Source organism: Mchenga conophoros, linkage group LG1, assembly GCF_057382185.1.
Source record: "Mchenga conophoros isolate Kocher_MC1m ecotype Shallow Benthic linkage group LG1, M_conophoros_male_GT1.1, whole genome shotgun sequence".
Lineage (NCBI taxonomy): Eukaryota > Metazoa > Chordata > Actinopteri > Cichliformes > Cichlidae > Mchenga > Mchenga conophoros.
This window is the reverse complement of record NC_140526.1, coordinates 31,402,358-31,421,322: the sequence shown is the minus strand read 5'-3', so window position 1 is coordinate 31,421,322 and position 18,965 is coordinate 31,402,358. Positions and strand designations below refer to the sequence as shown.

Here is an 18,965-nt window from a genome sequence, read left to right as displayed (position 1 = left end):
TCTCAAAATTTCAATTTAATAAATCAACATTAGAATTAGGATTAGTGTCAGGGTCACGGTTAGTGTTGAGCTGAGCCTTAAAAAACTTGAAATGCTGAGAAAATCATTCCAACTGATGCAAAAGAAAATTAAATTAAATCAACATTTTGAGATTTGAACCAAATTTTGTAATTTTGTCTTACAGATGACAAGTTGCTTTAACAGCACAAACATTCGTTCATATGCATACATTACTTTGCAGCAATAAAAAAAATTGAGAAATAACCAGTTACTTTTTTTAAATTACAGTCACCATTTCATGTTTTTAACTAATTAGACTGATACAGTAAATTAAAACCTGGAGTGCACTGCTCAGAGGTTTAACATTTTGCTACAAAATGAAATTTTTTGTTTATTTTCAAATATTTTCTGTGCAAAGCAGCCCCAAGGGACTAAGACTGTCTCAGTCCAAGATGAAATTTGATTTTTGAGCGTGAAATATATTTTAATATATTTTTAATTTGCTAAGTGACAGTTTTCAAGCTGTCTAGCAACAAAATATAAATCTTAGGAGTAAAGGGATTTATAAAAAACATTTAAAAAAAGAAATGTGACCCGTCTTTATTAAAACCATTTCACAACTTACATGATAATGTAGCTAAAACTACGTGCAATACCTTATTGTGACAGATGTAAAAAGGAAACTTTTGTCAAAATACCTCCAGCACCAGTTTGTTTTGAAATGGTCCGTTTACATTGGCCGGCCATAATGGTGTTAAAAACCTTTAAAGAGCAAAATCTGAGTTTGTTATGAAATTCCAATTCTAATTCAAAGCCTGCAGATTGACCTTTCCACATCTTAATTCAAGTGAGCTAATTTGTGTATTTTCTTTCCTCAGCTATTTGATGGTAAAAGCTTTATTTTTATGAGCCACATTCTTGTTTTGGCTGCTGTGACACAAATGTATATCTTTTATCAACCCATCCAACTTATTTGCAAGACTAATATTAGACATTTGCCAGTCTATAGGTATCAGCATTAATATCAAACCAATACAATTAAGAAAAAGATGGGAGAAACACCCTTCAACCTTGTAGGAGGTGGTGATGCACTGTTTGTCCACCAGAGGGCAGTATAAAACTTCCACATAAGGAAAAAAATATTGGCTGATATCTCTAATATTTTGGTCTCCTCTATCAGTCAAACTCTAAAACAAAGTAAAACTTGTCTTCAAACAGCTGACCTGATAGAAAACTTCAAAGATCCCTATACAGACACTGAGCTGAAAACAGCATTTCTGGTTTTTGAATATGAAGGTCCAAATCTGCTGGGTTTATAAGTCACACACGTTAAAAAAATTGATCAAAGTCAAAACATTTCCTGAAGCAGACTTTACAAAAATCACGTCACAAGAGACATGCCCACAAGGTGGAGAGATCTTTTATTTTACATAAAAAAGGGTGCAAATTGGAGTTTTCCCTTTAGGTGTGGAGGGAATAAAAAGTGATTTTTATAAGGTTCATGTGTGACACATTGTATTATATGAATCCAAAGAGAAAAACAAAAAACAAAACAAAATAAAATATAGGCATCTCAGATAAAAAGGACCTTTACCTTTCTGCAAATCAAAAATATGAAACCATAAAAAGAAATGTGGGTCCTTCATTCTTGAAGCCCTTGATTAACTCATTCAAATACATTTTTGAAGTGACATTCATATTTCAGCACAATAATATTTATTTACAGTTTTAAGATTCCTCTTAATCATAGGCTCTAAAAAATAAAAACAAACAATGCCGAGGGAGGAGGATAAACTCTGGAGCTGTACAATTTGATTTTCCACAGTCAGGGGAAAAAAAAAAAAAAAAAAAAAACCCAGAAAAAGGAAAAAATGATCAGAGAATACGATTTTATATGGATTCCCAACAGAAAACGGACTACAATTGTGAACTCTGTACAATTTACAGTTCAAATAATCATCACAATATTGTAGCAAATGTCACCTCTCCCTCAAAAACAAAACAAAACAAAAAAAAAATACAGTAAATCCAACACACAGTAAGTCTACAGTACAGCAACGAGGAAAAAGTGCCAGAGAACCCAAAGAGACCGAAGCCGTTCATTCACACTTCACACCGTCCTCTGCTTTGACTAAGTTCCACACATCCAAAGTCTGACTGAAGTGAACTGTGTAAGAAATAATGGCCGCTGAAAAGGAATGAAGACATGAAAATGTTTGATGTATTTTACATGAGGCCTGGAAGCCAAAACTGACTCACTGACCCAACAGTATACGAGCCCTACAGGTGAGGAAATTCGCTGGAGACTGAGAGAGAGAAAGATAGTCTCCAGGTAAGCCATGCAGATACAAGTCACGCAGAGCACTCCTATACCACTCTGCATGAGGCCAACAGTAAGAAAAGCGGATACATCAGAGTAACATATCGAGCATTTCAGCCGGGAGCTGAAGAGCTGGACAGCCTGCAAGCTTTAACGGAAGAAGAAAATGTCGCAAAGATGATCAGTCACAACATCCGACTCGGGAATAATAAACCTGGTGTCCGGTTTCTCTCCAGTGACATTGTGAATGAAAGAAACCAACAGGAACGACTCGTGAAACACTTTCACTGCAACGCTTTGCTGCGCTGAGCCACGTTTGCTCGAGGATTCTTCCCAAAAATGACAGCGGACCCCTTCAAGGACACATGGTGGAATGCAATCATCCAAAGACAGAAAAAGCTAAAATAATAAAACATTCAACTTCATATTTTCCTGGCACAGGTAAAAGGCATGGGCTAGTAGTAGTCTCAGGAAATGGCACTCAGGGAAATCCATGGGGGGAAAGACTGAAGGCTACAGTCTGGATATCCATATCAGAATACTTTGAGTTTTTTCCTCAGGCAGCTGGAATGAAATGGCCGAGCCGTGTTTGTCTGGGAAAAAAGAAACTTTAAGAGGCATTAAGACATATCAGAGACATGAATACCTGTCATTCAGATAGCCTGGTTTTCCCACCGTTCCCCTCAAATCCTATGTGTGGAATTACTATGGTAACGCCCAAGAAAAGAAAAGGGGTAAAAAAAAGAAAAGAAGAAAAGGTCCCGTAGATTTTCAAATTCAAGTACTTTCAATAACACAATAACTTAGACCCCAGAGTAACCAACATGTCAGGGGTTAAAAAAATAATAATAAACTGGAAGCTATACAGTGTAAATACATATAACAAGCAGGTTTACATACTGATTCATTGAGAAATATCTGCAACATCTACAACATCATATTTCTAAAGATGATGGAGACAAACCTGAAACTCCACTCATCTTGGTCTTGGATGAATGAGTGTGTGTGTGGACAGAGGGAAATGGAGTGAAGGGAAGCCGTCATGGCACACACACAAACAAAAAAAGTGGGTGGGGCAAAAAAACAGAAGAGTGTGTGTGTGTGTGTGCGCATTCCCTGCACCCTATAGGGAAGGCCTAGCACACGAGGCAGCTACAATTAAAGTAATAAGCACATTTAAAGTACAGTATTAAGAAGGCAGGGTCTCGTCAGGGAAAGCCGGGGTCAACAAATGTAGTGCAGTCGTGGTCTCAAGCTTTTTTTTGTTTGTTTGTTTAACCTCTCTTTCCCCATAAAACCATGGCTATTTGGAATGAAAAAAAAATTGCATTCAACAAATTCACATTAGCATAAGATGTAAAATTTAAAAGAAAAAGAACACACATATGGTAATTCATTCTGTTAGGAGGATAGGCAAGGTGACGTACTGAGGATTTTGTTTCAAGGCAGTCCTCCGTGACACTAAATAAAGAGTGAGAATGGTACAGACACGTTCACTTCTCCGCCCTCTCTTTTCTCCTCTCCCGGTGCTGACAAGGAGAAGGGGGTTCAGCAGTCGTCCAAACGTCACCACTTTGCAGCACGTGGGGTCTTCACACTGGTACGCACAAGGGTAACTGGGGGACGGGGGACATCTGGGGGACATCTGGAACACCGTTACACATCATTACACCAAAACGTTCCATTTGGCATCACTTTCTTGGGAATACATCTTCAGTGTGTCAACAAAGGGGAAGTCGTTAACTGCTCTCACACTAGCTGGGAACAGTCTGGTACTCTTTATTACACAGGATACCCAAAAGGGGAGGGGACGGGAAAAAGAAAAGAAAAGGAAAAAAAAGACACTGAAATCTCACATTAACTATGCCGCCAACGTGTCATCCAAGTGGTGATGTGACTGCGGTCGGTTGGTCGGTCAGTAGGTTGGTCGGGGGGTTAAGGCATTGGACAGAAGCGTTTCAGAGGCTGTGATTCTCCAAAAGTGCCTCACATCACTTTTTCCTCATGTTATTCCAAAGCATCCCCCAATGTCTACAAGATCAACAACATTTAAGACCCTCCCACCTAGTTTTGGTCACCTTTTTTTTCTTCTTCTTTTTTTTTTTTTTTTTTTAAACATTGGTCTCAGCTCCCCAACTGCAATTTCATTCCCGTGCACGTGACAGATTATATAAATGCTTTAAAGTCATTTATTTTACTGTCCATACATTCAGTGCGTATGTTTAAGAATTAGTAGGAAAAACTGGTGGAAACCGAGAGATAAATAGCATAAATAGCATTTGTTTTCCCACCCCCCTGCATCTACAAGTGTCATGTTGCTGCTCAGCGAAGGGTAGGAGCAAAAACTGCAGGAGAGTCCAAAGAGACTGTAGTGTGTTTTGACAGCAGCGAGGTTAAGGGAGCGCTTTAACCAAGCAGCATGAGCAGAGAACACTGTACATGAGGCGTCTCTGTTTTCTGATGTCTCAGGCCCCGGTCCCAGTGCCAGAGTTGACCTCTTTGGAGGACGGGGGGAAAAAGAAAACAACAACAACAAAAAATATAACGTGCAGAGGCCAAATGGCAGACTGATGCTCTTTGTGCCTGTATGTGACGATAGGCGGTTACACTCTTGGCTCTTCTTGTGTTACATTCAGTTCCTACATCAGGAATCATCATAAAGGGCTTTGTGTCATAATGAGTTTGCAAACTGAGGGCAGGATGCATTTAGGAGATTAGAAAGGAACTGAAGATGATGATTTTATGAGTCAAGCAGGAATCTTAGTGAAGCAAGTTTCCACAGGAGGTGCCATCTCTTCCTCTTCAGGAGAAAAAAAAAAAAAAATACTGATGTTGGGAGTCTTGGGGGAGGAAGGAAAAAAGATCATCCTCTGCAAAATTCCATCAGAAAGTTTTTTCCCCATTTGGCTGACTGACCTGCAACACAACCCGGCACAGCTTGACAGAGGGGTGGAGGGCGAAGAAGAAGAAAAAAGACAACAACAAAAAAAAAAATCCCACAAGAAGACACAAGCATCTTGTACATCTCAGCAAACCGTTTTTAAACTTGTCCAAAAAACGGAGAACAATTCAATCAAGATCTCTCAGATGACTCCCTCTTCTATTCTGAACGGGACCTTACTGATTTCGAATAAAATCCCAATCGACTGAGCCAAACAGCTGGAACGTTTCAGGCTGGTGCTGCGTGATCATTTTTGCCGTGGCGTGTTCTTCTTCCGTTTCCGCTTGAAGAAACAGCAACACCTGCAGAAAGACGTGGATGTTAAATGAGCACGTGGATGAGAGAAGCACGAGAAAGAACAAACACGGCAGTGTGTTAAATATCACAGGAGCCTCATCTGAGTCTTATTTCTTTGTCTTTTAAACCAGAACAGTAAGAACTCAGTAACACCTTAACATGGACACGATGGATGTGTTCCCATCCACCAAGCGTTTGCGTATTCACCTCCCACCATTTTAACAGACAAATGGCAGAGGAACAAAAACTACAAACTGACTCTGAAGGCAATACTTGTAGGTAAAATCTTTAAAAATAAATTAAAAAGGAAGCAGTGAACACAAAAGTCACAGGACACGGTGAGCCTGAACGGTTAATAAGAACATACAAAGACAAGAAAAAAGCAGATTAGAACATAGGACAGTGACTGGGTACCCTCAGATTCATTTAATATTTAACAAATAGTGGTGTTCCATGCAAAAAGGCTGTAACCTAAAGTCAAATGTTTAGTTATAAAGGAGCCATAATTAAAAAGACAGTTTTTCTTTCTGGCCTGATATTATTTATTAATGTTTGTCAGGCAGCAAGGTTTACTAAATGCAGAAAACGGGCAGAAACTTGGCAGTAAACACAGCTGACAATGTTTGTGGGCACTATATAATATGCACCAGTGAGAGTCTGGTTACATTTTGTAAATAACTCCACTGGGCCCAGCCTAGGCTGGTCCACTCCCTGTCCCATGAGTCTGATGTGGACGAGCAGAGAGGGACTCACCACAGGTTGAGCATTTTCACGCAGCTACAGAAGGAGGAGAAGGAGGAGGAGCAGGAGGAGAGTAAAGAGAAAAGAAAGATAGATTAATACAGCGAGACCGAGATGATGGGGCTGGGAACATGCCACACAAACATGCACACACACGCACCAACAGGACACAGGTGGACACAGAGACAGAAAGTTAAGAGAGGTTAAAAGAGAGAAGGTCACAGAGAAGGTCACAGAACATCCCTGCAGCTTATTATGTCTCCTAGAATTCCCGGGAACGGGAGTGATACGGCATCACGTTTTGAGCATGTTTCTAAAATGTTAAATCCTTTAATAAAAGCTGCTTGGTGTGTAGATCATTGTGTCCTTATACTTACTTCATTTTCTATGTTAAACACAATGAACCACAAGAGTTGACATTTACGTGCTCACTTAAACTGGGCAAATGTGCACTGTGGGTGGCTAGACTTTTTAATGCTACAACAAGTACTAACATAATGTAGTGCAACTATTTTTGTTTAGTAAAACAATTAACTAGATTTGTTCTATCCCATAAATAGGTGAAAATATTAATGCAAAAAAACCAAAAAAAACCCGAACATGTGGGTATTCAGTCACATGACCACTAATCATGTGACTTTAACTTGTCTCCTATTTTGGACACAGGATGCTGTAGAGTCTAATGGACCAGTTTCTAGGCCCACAGGCCTAGTTCCACTACAGCTCAATGTTTGCAGACAAGTTAGTTTCATGCAAACTACAAACGACCGTATCAGTATCATTAGCGCCCAAACCGAGGTTTTCACTGCGACGCACTCTTTGTGACTACTTTCACATGGAAAAAGCCGGCAACAGCCAGCAACTACTTGCCAATAAAGTTGGGGAGAATAGACATTTTTCCCTAGCAACCTGTGTTTGCCAGATGATCACCAACCAGTCTCTAGGGCTGTGCAACTGAGGCTTAACATTTTAAACTGGTCCTATGAAGACAGCCTTTTGTCTTTTTTAGATTGAGTCCATGATTGTGAATAAAAATGTCGTATTATTTCAGCTTAACTACACCAAATATTTCCTATAAGGCCAATTTTAAATCAATTTGCCATCATTATGTCATTAAAAAAATAAAAATAATTTTTTTGTTTGATGGGGCATCAAAGAGGAGATGGGCACAAAACACACCAATCATAATATCACGCAATCGTGTGAAAGGAGACAACAGCAGCAAGGCCGGCCATCTGGGCAGAGACAGAAATGAATGCACATTAAAAACAGAACACGCAGCTCGGAGATTCAGGAGGCGACACTTTATAAACACTGTTGTTAACGCTGGTTCATGGTTAATCGCTTCAGCATTAAACTTTCCCAGACAGCTGAACTGAACTTATCTAAAACATGTTCATAGGTAATTATATGTAAAGCATATTAAAACGCAGTACACAATGAGTGATTTTTTTCCTGGGGTGTTAAGGGGTTCAATAGTGTGCTCGCTCTCATTTTGATGTGTTACTAGAACACCAGTGTATACATAAACTACATGAAGTAAGAGCATAAAATGGACCAGCAATTCAGCAAGGTGTTCTGTTAAACACTTACTATTTATTTATATATACACACTGTTACAGTTTGTCAGGGACGTGCTATGAAGTTCAGTCCTCACGACGTTTTAGCAGTCGAGCAGCTGCCCGAAGGCTGCGGCCAGAAATGTCTTAAAATCATCAAAACAATTTTGTTTTTGGGTTAACTACTTCATTTTTTTTTTAAGGCTCAGTTGGGCTGTTGCTGATTCTGAGGTTACTTACTCAGTGGGCCGGTTATTAAAAATTGATTTTAATTGAAGAAATTTGTGAATAATTGAAATTAAAAAAGTAAAAAGTAAATATCCTCTGCTCAAATTTTGTTTATTTGCATGTAAAATTAAAAGTTACGCACAATCTAATTTGTTTACTTATATTTCTTTTCTTTTTTTAAACTCCTCTATTTTTATTGGTCTTATTTGACTTTGTTTGATGTCTGGACTTTAATGTAAAGCACTTGGAGCTGAAAGCGCTGTATGAAATAGGCCCAGCATCATAAATCTTTCCACCGCAGACTTGAATCTAGACCAGTCAAGTGGTCCAGTGCTGAAGTTAAATTGGAATGGCTGCCTCCCTCAATCAATATCATAAAGCATGGTGGAGAAAGAAAATGTGTTTAAAGTTGATTCCTACATTTCTGTTATTACTTCCGTTTCAAACTATGCATCTCCTCATTATTATATACTGTTTAGTCTGAGAGCTGTGTGAATCCTAAGAGCTGCCCTCACTTCTTGTCAGTCAGACGAACCGTGTGATCTTCAGCTTGCACAGCAGTTTTTTCGGTGACTGGCCAGCCATGCAGCGTGGCACCATTCCAGCTGCTGATGCTTAAGACTGGCACCATTTACCGGTTAGTTCCTGCTACCAGCTCAAACCAGTGCCAACACTAATTTCAATGATTTTTACACTACAGTGGGGCAAAAAAGTATTTAGTCAGCGACCGATTGTGCAAGTTCCCCCACCTAAAATGATGACAGAGGTCAGTAATTTGCACCAGAGGTACACTTCAACTGTGAGAGACAGAATGTGAAAAAAAAAAAATCCATGAATCCACATGGTAGAATTTGTAAAGAATTTATTCGTAAATCAGGGTGGAAAATAAGTATTTGGTCAATAACAAAAATACAACTCAATACTTTGTAACATAACCTTTGTTGGCACTAACAGAGGTCAAACGTTTACTATAGGTCTTTACCAGGTTTGCACACACAGTAGCTGGTATTTTGGCCCATTCCTCCATGCAGATCTTCTCGAGAGCAGTGATGTTTTGGGGCTGTCGCCGAGCAACACGGACTTTCAACTCCCGCCACAGATTTTCTATGGGGTTGAGGTCTGGAGACTGGCTAGGCCACTCCAGGACTTTCAAATGCTTCTTACGGAGCCACTCCTTTGTTGCCCGGGCGGTGTGTTTTGGATCATTGTCATGTTGGAAGACCCAGCCTCGTTTCATCTTCAAAGTTCTCACTGATGGAAGGAGGTTTTGACTCAAAATCTCACGATACATGGCCCCCTTCATTCTGTCCTTAACACGGATCAGTCGTCCTGTCCCCTTGGCAGAAAAACAGCCCCATAGCATGATGTTTCCACCCCCATGCTTCACAGTAGGTATGGTGTTCTTCGGATGCAACTCAGTATTCGTCTTCCTCCAAACACGACGAGTTGAGTTTATACCAAAAAGTTCTACTTTGGTTTCATCTGACCACATGACATTCTCCCAATCCTCTGCTGTATCATCCATGTGCTCTCTGGCAAACTTCAGACGGGCCTGGACATGCACTGGCTTCAGCAGCAGAACACGTCTGGCACTGCGGGATTTGATTCCCTGCCGTTGTAGTGTGTTACTGATGGTGACCTTTGTTACTTTGGTCCCAGCTCTCTGCAGGTCATTCACCAGGTCCCCCCGTGTGGTTCTGGGATCTTTGCTCACCGTTCTCATGATCATTTTGACCCCACGGGATGAGATCTTGCGTGGAGCCCCAGATCGAGGGAGATTATCAGTGGTCTTGTATGTCTTCCATTTTCTGATGATTGCTCCCACAGTTGATTTTTTCACACCAAGCTGCTTGCCTATTGTAGATTCACTCTTCCCAGTCTGGTGCAGGTCTACAATACTTTTCCTGGTGTCCTTCGAAAGCTCTTTGGTCTTGGCCATGGCGGCGTTTGGAGTCTGACTGTTTGAGGCTGTGGACAGGTGTCTTTTATACAGATGATGAGTTCAAACAGGTGCCATTCATACAGGTAACGAGTGGGGGACAGAAAAGCTTCTTACAGAAGACGTTACAGGTCTGTGAGAGCCAGAGATTTTCCTTGTTTGAGGTGACCAAATACTTATTTTCCACCCTGATTTCCGAATAAATTCTTTACAAATCCTACCATGTGAATTCATGGATTTTTTTTTTTTTTTCACATTCTGTCTCCCACAGTTGAAGTGTACCTCTGGTGCAAATTACTGACCTCTGTCATCATTTTAGGTGGGGAACTTGCAGAATCGGTGGCTGACTAAATACTTTTTTGCCCCACTGTACTTGTGTGCTGTAGAGATTGTAGTCTATGTTAATGGTTGATTGGCTGGGCACAGGCATGAGGGGGTGCATTAGTTAATCTACAGTACTGTGCAGAAGTCTTGAGGCAACCCTTCATTTCTTTATTTTTTGCTGCCATGGAGCCAGGCTTTCCTGTAATTTTTTAAGAGCTCTTGAGCAATAGTTCTCCAGGCATTCTGTCGGCCAGTGGCTGCTTTTTTTCTTCAGTATGTTAAACCACTTAACACTGACCTATGAATCACTCAAGGATAAAATGGCACCTAACTCAAAGGATGAACTAGTGTTGTGTCTACACATAAACAACTTTGCAAAGAACTTTAGGCATATTGTTACTAGCAGCCCATCGTAAAAACAAAACTTGTTTCCATTTTAAGTTGAATCTAGGAAAAATCTTAAAGATAACATAGTTTGATAGATATAAAATAGTTTTGTATTTTTTCCTCCACCAGGGTGATTTCCAAAGAGCTATTAAAGAAATGAGGGCTGGCTTTTACTTTTGCACAGTACTGTACAATGGCTTTTTTTATTTTTACAGAAAAGGAAAATTCACTGAGGGATATAGAGACTGGTTGCAGATCGTAAACCCACACACCCAGACAGATAAGAGGGGCAGGTGGAAGATGACAGCTGGTGGCTGGAGCTGTCACAATTCCAGACAATAGCAAAAGGAGACAGAGGGAGGTAAAGAGGGAAAGAGAGGAAGCGACAGATGGACATGGAAGAGAGTCGTGGTGGCTATATGACACATACTTGGCCTCGTCGGGCGGATGCTCCTCTGGCGGAGCTGTAATTGGGGCGTTGGAATGAACAGCCAGCGGATCGTCTGCATTCAGCTCCCCGTTGGTTGAACTGACCACCTGTGACACAGACTGGTGTTAAGTTCAGTTAAACCACTTATGTTTGTCCACACAACAGATACGTATGGAAAAACCAGATACTGCTGTGACAGAAAGTTTACCTGGTTAACAAAGAACAAGTTAACACAAATACTCTAGTTCATTTAGTTTTGCTTGTATTGGGAGAAACTGGTTTCGTGGCAGCAAAAAAACAAAACAAAAAAACACCACAACATGAAGAAAAACCTGGCTTGCAGTCTGTGAATGGTTCTGCTATTTATTTATTTTTTACTATTTTGTAGCTTCAAGTCATACAAACATAGTCTTGTTTGTTATCAGTGTGTATCGATATTTGCCCCAAAACAGCAACGAGTCACCAAAGTTAGAATATTGAAATGCTCCAGAGAGAAAAAATAAAAGACTTTCAAGAGTCAAAACTTAATCCCAAAAGACAGCACAGGTTGGGAGGGAGGCAAGCAAATTTCAGATTGCAGTAATTACAATATCACGTAAATACAGGGCTGTAGCTTTCCATCAACAAACAAACTGTGTCCCTACAGTATACAAGGGCAAGGTCTCACCAGTGACCACACCTGAAACTAAAGTAAAGACTTCACCAAACATGGGCAATTACAACTACATGTAGAAAACTCATTTTAATAGATTTGTATAGAACAGGGGAGGGCAACTGATTTTCCCCAAAGGGCCCATGAGAAACTGGGACTACTGAGAAGGGCTGCACTGGTAAGCTAACAAAGAAATAATTAATATTGAGCAGAACTGAGTTCAGCTTATTGGTGCAGTCCTCAACAGTCTTTGTTTATCATGTGACCCCTTGGGAAAATCAATTGCCCACCCCTGGTATAAAGCGAAACTGCACCAACATCTTTCTGTTGCTTGTGGAATCCATTCAGCAAACCTATAGACTCATTACTTAAAAATAAAACTAAATGAGTAAAATGACTTCTTAAACATACATAAGAGGTTTGGGGCCACTGAAGAAAAAAAAAAACATTATTATTTTTATTATAAGTATTCGTGGGTGATGACTCTTCCACCCTTTTCGGAATTCTAAAAAGAATCAGAATTTTTACTTTTCAGCCTCAGAACTCTGGCGTTTTCTTTAGCTCTGTGAAGAACTAATCAGGATTCTGAGATGAAAGTCAAAATTCTTAGTTAATAAAAATAAAGCAGGAATTCTGGGGAAAAAGTCACACCCCTTGTGACTGTAATCCTGCTCTGTAAAAAACCATGTTTAGATGAAGGACAAATCATAAAATCAAGATGCCAGTAGCAGCCATTTATTCTTGAACTTATGAGCCTGTAAAAAGAAGCAATGCTTTTATTTGTCACAAAAATGGGTTTGTGTGCGCCCACATGCACTCATGAGTACATATAGATCGTGAAAAGTGGAGTGAAGTGGATTTGTTGGCTTTTTGGACATATTTAGGAAAGCAAACATATCTTCTTTGATCTACCACAATGAAAATTCTCAATATTCCTGTCGAGGAGAAGTAAACGATGTTAAGCATAAATAATAATTTCTTGTATGCATTCTTGAATGCAACTGTCCAGACATATTTCATATATGAAATGTGACTATTGTAGCCAATCTCATAACCCTCCATGTGTTCTTGCTCGGCCTTGGTGGATTTGCTGTGTGCTTACAATCATTACACTGTTAAAAGGTGACCTCCAGGATTAATAGTTCAATCGATTAGCTTTCTAGTCCCTGGGGAAGAAACCCCAAACCATATCTACCGACATGCTTCACACTGTGTGTGTGGGTCTTCTCCTGAAAAGCTCTTTGGTCTGTGCCAAACACATCTACTCCTACTGTCTTTGATTGGCCCAGGGCCTAGTAGGCACAAAAAGACACCTCATTCAGGCATCCTTTTTTCCCCAAATGTTTGAATTTATAAGAATCCTGACAGGAGAATATGCAAAGGATAGGACAGGACAGATAGGATAAGACAAACTAGCAGTGCAGATGGTGGGGTAGTAAAGTGTAGCCAGACTGTAAAAAATTAAATGTGACTGTACGTCTACTCACACATTTAATTTCATTTCACATCACGCACTTGTTGTGGACTCACTTTATCATACGCAATCAGTCAGCAGTATTGCTCACACATGTGAGCCAAGGCACCATAGAGACGAGTAAAATCAAATCTCAACTTGAATTCCACTCAGTGTGTCTCTGTTTCCCAGAAAGGCACATCCCAGATGCCTGAACGAGTGTCTAATTACGAGCACACCTATTCAGTCTTTTTTTTTTTTTTTTTACCTTCACTGAACTGAGAGAGAATTCCTGAGCTGTATAATGACTTTTAAGGAAACATTTTGTGCTAAAAAAGATATTAACTTGGCTTCCTTTTGTTTTTTCATGATACAGGAAGAAAGAAAAAAAAAGAAAAAAAACACAACAGAAAGTCCCTGCCTGCCTCTTTAAAAGCCAAGCCTGTCTTGCTGATATGCTGACTTTTTTCCCCCCAACACAAAAAAAAGAAAAGAATTGTGTTTATCTGTAAACTTCCAGGTTTACTTGCCCAAATATATGAAAAAAAGCCAACAACTTCCCCTTACACTTTCACCTGATTGAATATGTACGCATCAGTAGATCAGGATAATACACCTGATTGTGTACGAAATGTTGGAAAAAAGAACATTTAAAAAAATAAATAAATAAAAAATCTTTCTGTAACAGTGTAGCAGTTATCTTAAAGGAAATAAGTTGCGTTTGCATTAAAGGACAAGAGAGATTTCAGTCTTTAATGATCTATACTTAAACGAGTTAAATAACTGATTCTGATGTGTAATATAATAAAGCCTGAAAAAGCCAAGTCTGATGACCACTGCGTTGGTCACAGCACCCTTTTCTCCACACTGTGTTCACAGAGTGCCATGCTTCTACCAATGGCACTCCAGGGAATGATCTAGTTTCACAATATATGTATAAAAATGTTTACATTTCCAAACTATTTTTAAGTGAATGCCATTTAGTAAAAGGAATCCCCAGAAGCAAAACAAACCCTGTTGAAGACCGAGACAGTCTTTGGAATGGGCTAGGAGACAAAATTACTAAAATATGTTCCTTTAAGCATAAAGGCCTATAATGGTTTAGAAGCATGCAATTAGCTAGCTATGCCAGGTCGTTCTGCCATGCAGAAGGCTTCTTGATCTTGCAAAGAATGTCCAAGCATCATGAAGAGTTGTAGGACCGGAGATCAAAATGCCCCAAGAAGGGCTGCTGTTTATAAAGCTAAATCACACTTTCACCATCTGGGGTGGGTAGCACCAGATGACATGCATATGGTGGAGCAGAAAATTAACATTTCCCAGCCAGGGGCAAAAGGGTTGGAGGGGGGGGGGGGGTATATGGTTGTAGATCTGTCTCACACATGAAGCTAAAACACTTAATAAATGCAATTCATGTCTGGCATAAAGCATTAGTAACTATATCAGTGTTTTGTGATTATTATGAGCTTTTAGATAATGAAGATGAATAAAAATGCCAGTTCAGTAGCAAAATTATTTGCAAAATAATATGAATTAAATGCTTGAGTACTTTGCTAAACACGAGTTTCCTAAGTATTCATAGTTGTTTAACTCGCAAATAAAATATTTGTCTCAAAATAAGACTAATCCCTTGAAAATATATCGTTTCCCCAAGCGGGGGGGGGGGGGGGGGGGGGGGGGGAACAAATTGTGTCACAAAAATGCCTTTGCATCTTTCCCTTCCATTTACAAGCCATATTATGAGTGTATTTATCTTTGTTTGGATTATTTGAGACAGATCTGACTCCATGGAGATTGGGTGGGGGCTGCCGGTTGATCAGGTGAGGGGTGTATACCTGCACTGAGCCCCCGTGCCTGTCCGCTGTCAGGTGGGAGGTCAGATAGGAGGAGTTTGCTTGGCGTGCGGGCTGCACCTCCCATGCTCCTCGTCGATCTGAGGCTGCTGTCTGCTTAGGAATCGGGGGTGGCGTCGGTGATGTGAAGGGAAGTGGGTTTGAAAGTGCAATGGGAAGGGGAGGGGGGTGAAGGAAAGATGGATATTTGGGTGTGCGAGGCAAGGTAACCATGCAAAGCAGCATGAGATATGGAGAAGAAAAAATAAATAAATGAACAAAATTGAAAAAAAAAAAAAGTAAATCAAAATCATAGCAAGGCTTCAGCCATAAAACTGAATCAGAAACTAATGAGCCTGAAGCCTAATGGAGTTAAGCTCACAGGTCTCAAACTTTGGCCTCAATCTCATTACACCTGAATAACAAAAAAATAAGCATGAACCACTAACAAGTAACCTATTTAAATGCTCAGAGCTTTATAAAGCCAGCAATTTATTTTCCAGCTCATCTTCATACCAGCAATGAATTAAATTGGATTCAAAGCAAATGTGTTTACACACGCAAAACTGTAGATCAAATTCAACCAGACTAACTAACAGCTATTCAAGTCCTTCATTTGTAGCATAGACTGCGACAATTCAACCCTGGCTCTGAAATTTGCATTTAAAGCACCCAAATAGCATCGAAAAGCAGGTGCACTGACAACATGGGCACAAAACCCATATATACCCAAAAAAGTTCTCCCTAAGTGCCTCTATTCTACACTGTAGAATATGTGAATGATTACAAAGCTTTATTTCAGTCAGCCTTCATCTTTGTGGGCTGCTTTTAATTACCAGAATTTAGTTTCATTTAATTTATGGTCTTAAACACTTGCCAAAAGTTTATCTACAATATCTAAAGCGCACAGTAAATCCAAAAACACGAAGGCAAAGATGACTGGGATAAATTTGCCCTGATGCCTTAAAACTAATTTTCCAGCATTTAAATATACAGAGATGTTCAAAAGAATACTTGCATAGCACATCCTATTGTCACTGCATGCACATAAGCTTTGCTTGGCAAAGAGATCATCATACAGAGAGTAAAGGGAGTTTCAGGCTGTAATGCACCATGGGTCCATCCACTGGACCACAGCATGGCAAGAAGCAGTCTGGTCCCCATTGCTCAACCGGACGTACCTGGTTTCTGATTGGTGGGTGCTGTGAGGGTCGGTCTCTATGAGGATGGCTCTCTCTCGTGACTGCAGATGCTCCAGAGTCTATATGGACAGACCCCACCGGTGTGGGCTGAGGGGAATAACAATGAATTCAGCTCTGCAGTCAAACAGGTGAAATTACTGACATGTAAAATGTGATCCGTTACTCACAATCTGCCTGCCAACCCAGTCGTAGGTGTAGTCAAAGGTGTATCCTTTTCTCTCAAACAGTTCCGTGAACAAAGTCCTCAAATATTCATAGTCTGGCTTTTCAAAGAAGTCCAACCGCCTCACATATCGCAAGTAGGTGGCCATCTCCTCTGTATTACACAGAACCAACAAGAATGTTCTCACCTTTCATGAGGATAAATCCGTACAAATTGTGTAGTGGGACGACATTTAGATCATTTTATCTGAAAAATCACGTTACATCACAGCCAGTATTCACACTATCAAGGCTCACAAGCTGATCCAAAAGTGAGATTACAGCCATCAATAGCATACCTGGAAAGTTCTCACAGAGGACCTCGATGGGAGTGTTTCGTTTTGTGTCTCCAATCTTCTGGTATCGTTCTTTCAGTGTGTCAGCCTGAAAAAGATTCAAAGCAAAGTGTTTTTTCTTGTTTAATGTGTCTGAAGTAAACGCTCTCTCTGAAAAATCAACTGAGCTTCCATGACTGGAGACACAGCATGATACTACTGATCACTTTATTGCCATCAAGACCATTTAAGGCAGACCTTCCCAAAGTGTGGGGCCCGCCCCCTGAGGGGGGGGCGCAGAGCCATTGCAGGGGGGGCACGGTATGAAAAGCAGGGGGGAAAATGCTTGGACACTGCTAGCACGGGGCGCCCACACAAACGCAAAGCAGGAGATGAAGCATCGCTGAATATGTTTCCAAACCAACTTCATTCTGAGCCAAAGACTAGAAAATATGGTGAAGCATATCTTCCCTTTGGCTTCACCTGCACAAGTGCCAAGGTAGGTCCCCTGCAGAATTGCTTTTCCCTTCGTCGGGAGCACGCGCTGGGCTCTTCAAATCACGGACAAACAGTATCCCACATTCTTGATTTTTAGGTCACACACACACACACACACACACACTTGTTGTAATGACTAACTACTCCTGACATTTTGGAGATGTTAGATTTTTATACAGTAAAGTTACAGCGGGATACAAATAACATCAGACTGATCCTGCCACGATTTGTTCCCTCGGTTCAAATCACGGACTAACAGTATCCCACAGTTGTTTATGTTTTTAAACCCATTTTGCACAGAGGGGCATTTTTTGAAAAATTTATTGACAGCAATGTTGAATATTATTACACAGGGAAAAAACAACTACACGTAAAATAATCACACCATTATGCCTCTGCCTTTGTAAATGGAGGGACAGTAACTGCGTGTGTATATGTAAGCGTGTAAAACCTGCAGATAGAGACAAAATACTGTTAATCTGACTATCTGCCATTCTGCAATTCATCTCATTTAAACAATAACGTGGCGCACAGCGTGATGTGAAAAAAGGCACAGACCTTTGACGTTGCGTGACCCACTCTGAGATTTTTAAAACTCCTTTTTTGTGTTTACGTGTGGACGAGGAATACAGTTTTCGGTGATTTGAAACGCCGTTTACATGTGGACGAAACAGCTGCGTTTTCAAAAATACCCGTGTAGGTGTGGACGCAGCGTAAAAGAGTTAGTAGTTTATTTTATTACTACCTGTAATTTTTAATTGTTTACTTAATGTTTGAGGTGTGAAATAAACCGCAATGGAGCAAAATAAGGGTGTGTGTGGTTGGAGGATGTGTTTGTGCGTGTGCGTGCATGCTTGCGGGGGGGCGGGGCATTTTTCTTGTAAAACAAAGGGGGGCCTAGCAAAAAAAGTTTGGGAACCACTGATTTGAGGTTTCTTGTTGCATGTTCAATCAAAGTAAGGAAATCTCAGAAAGCTGATTCTGTTCATCTGGACGTAGCGTTTTCAGTGGGAGAAACGTTTTGTCAAGTGATGAACAGAATCAACTTTCTGGGAGATTTTCAGGTGGTTAAGCAGAAAGGATTCAGAGTAGTAAGCAAAGAGGAATAGGAAGCTTACTGCTTCAATTAACAACCAACTGTACCACTCTGTACACATTAGCCTGAAGAAAAGCTTCTAAAGATTATGAATTTTGAACTGTGAGCACAAAATAACAGCTGGTTCATTTTCAACTGTAACCTTTGTTTAGTCTTTTTTTTTTTTTTTTAATATTCATTAAGAAAGACTTAAATGTGCCAATGGAGAGATAAACACAATGAAAGCTGAAGTCTTCGGAAGTACATTTTCTCAGTCATATTGAACAGACTTTCAGCACATGCCGCAGCTACTGATGGGTAAATAATATAAATTACACAGCAACTCAGAGTGTGTTAGAATTTAAGGTTATACAATGACTAGAGTCCTGATGAAAGAATCTCGGAAACTGTCAATATACTTTACATACCTTTAGCCCTTGCCAAGGTAGACTCCCACGAAGAAAATACATGAACATGTGGCCCAGAGCCTCCAGGTCATCTCGCCGACTTTGCTCTGTATCAATAGATATAACATCTCACTGACACAATTCAACAACTATGTCCCAAAGCATCCGTTTTACAAACAGACGTCCCAGAACAACAACAATAAA

At 40.2% G+C, this 18,965-nt stretch overlaps 1 protein-coding gene across 6 annotated transcripts in view; it reads right to left on the bottom strand.

Moving 5' to 3' along the window:
* Window positions 1-1,404: 1,404 nt before the first annotated feature.
* csnk1g1 (casein kinase 1, gamma 1) overlaps window positions 1,405-18,965 on the bottom strand; it is a 39,195-nt gene continuing 21,634 nt past the window's right edge. For 2 of the 6 annotated variants that reach the window (XM_085275064.1, XM_085275072.1), the window contains exons 7-14: window positions 18,783-18,868; window positions 16,806-16,890; window positions 16,473-16,621; window positions 16,285-16,392; window positions 15,107-15,217; window positions 11,167-11,273; window positions 6,312-6,335; window positions 1,405-5,563 (exon numbers count right to left, since the gene is read on the bottom strand). In XM_085275064.1, the coding sequence (XP_085131190.1) occupies window positions 5,509-5,563; window positions 6,312-6,335; window positions 11,167-11,273; window positions 15,107-15,217; window positions 16,285-16,392; window positions 16,473-16,621; window positions 16,806-16,890; window positions 18,783-18,868 (725 nt within the window). In that variant the 3' untranslated portion in view covers window positions 1,405-5,508. The remainder of the gene's footprint in view (window positions 5,564-6,311; window positions 6,336-11,166; window positions 11,274-15,106; window positions 15,218-16,284; window positions 16,393-16,472; window positions 16,622-16,805; window positions 16,891-18,782; window positions 18,869-18,965) is intronic. The other 4 variants (XM_085275098.1, XM_085275107.1, XM_085275081.1 and 1 more) reach the window with 3 other exon arrangements.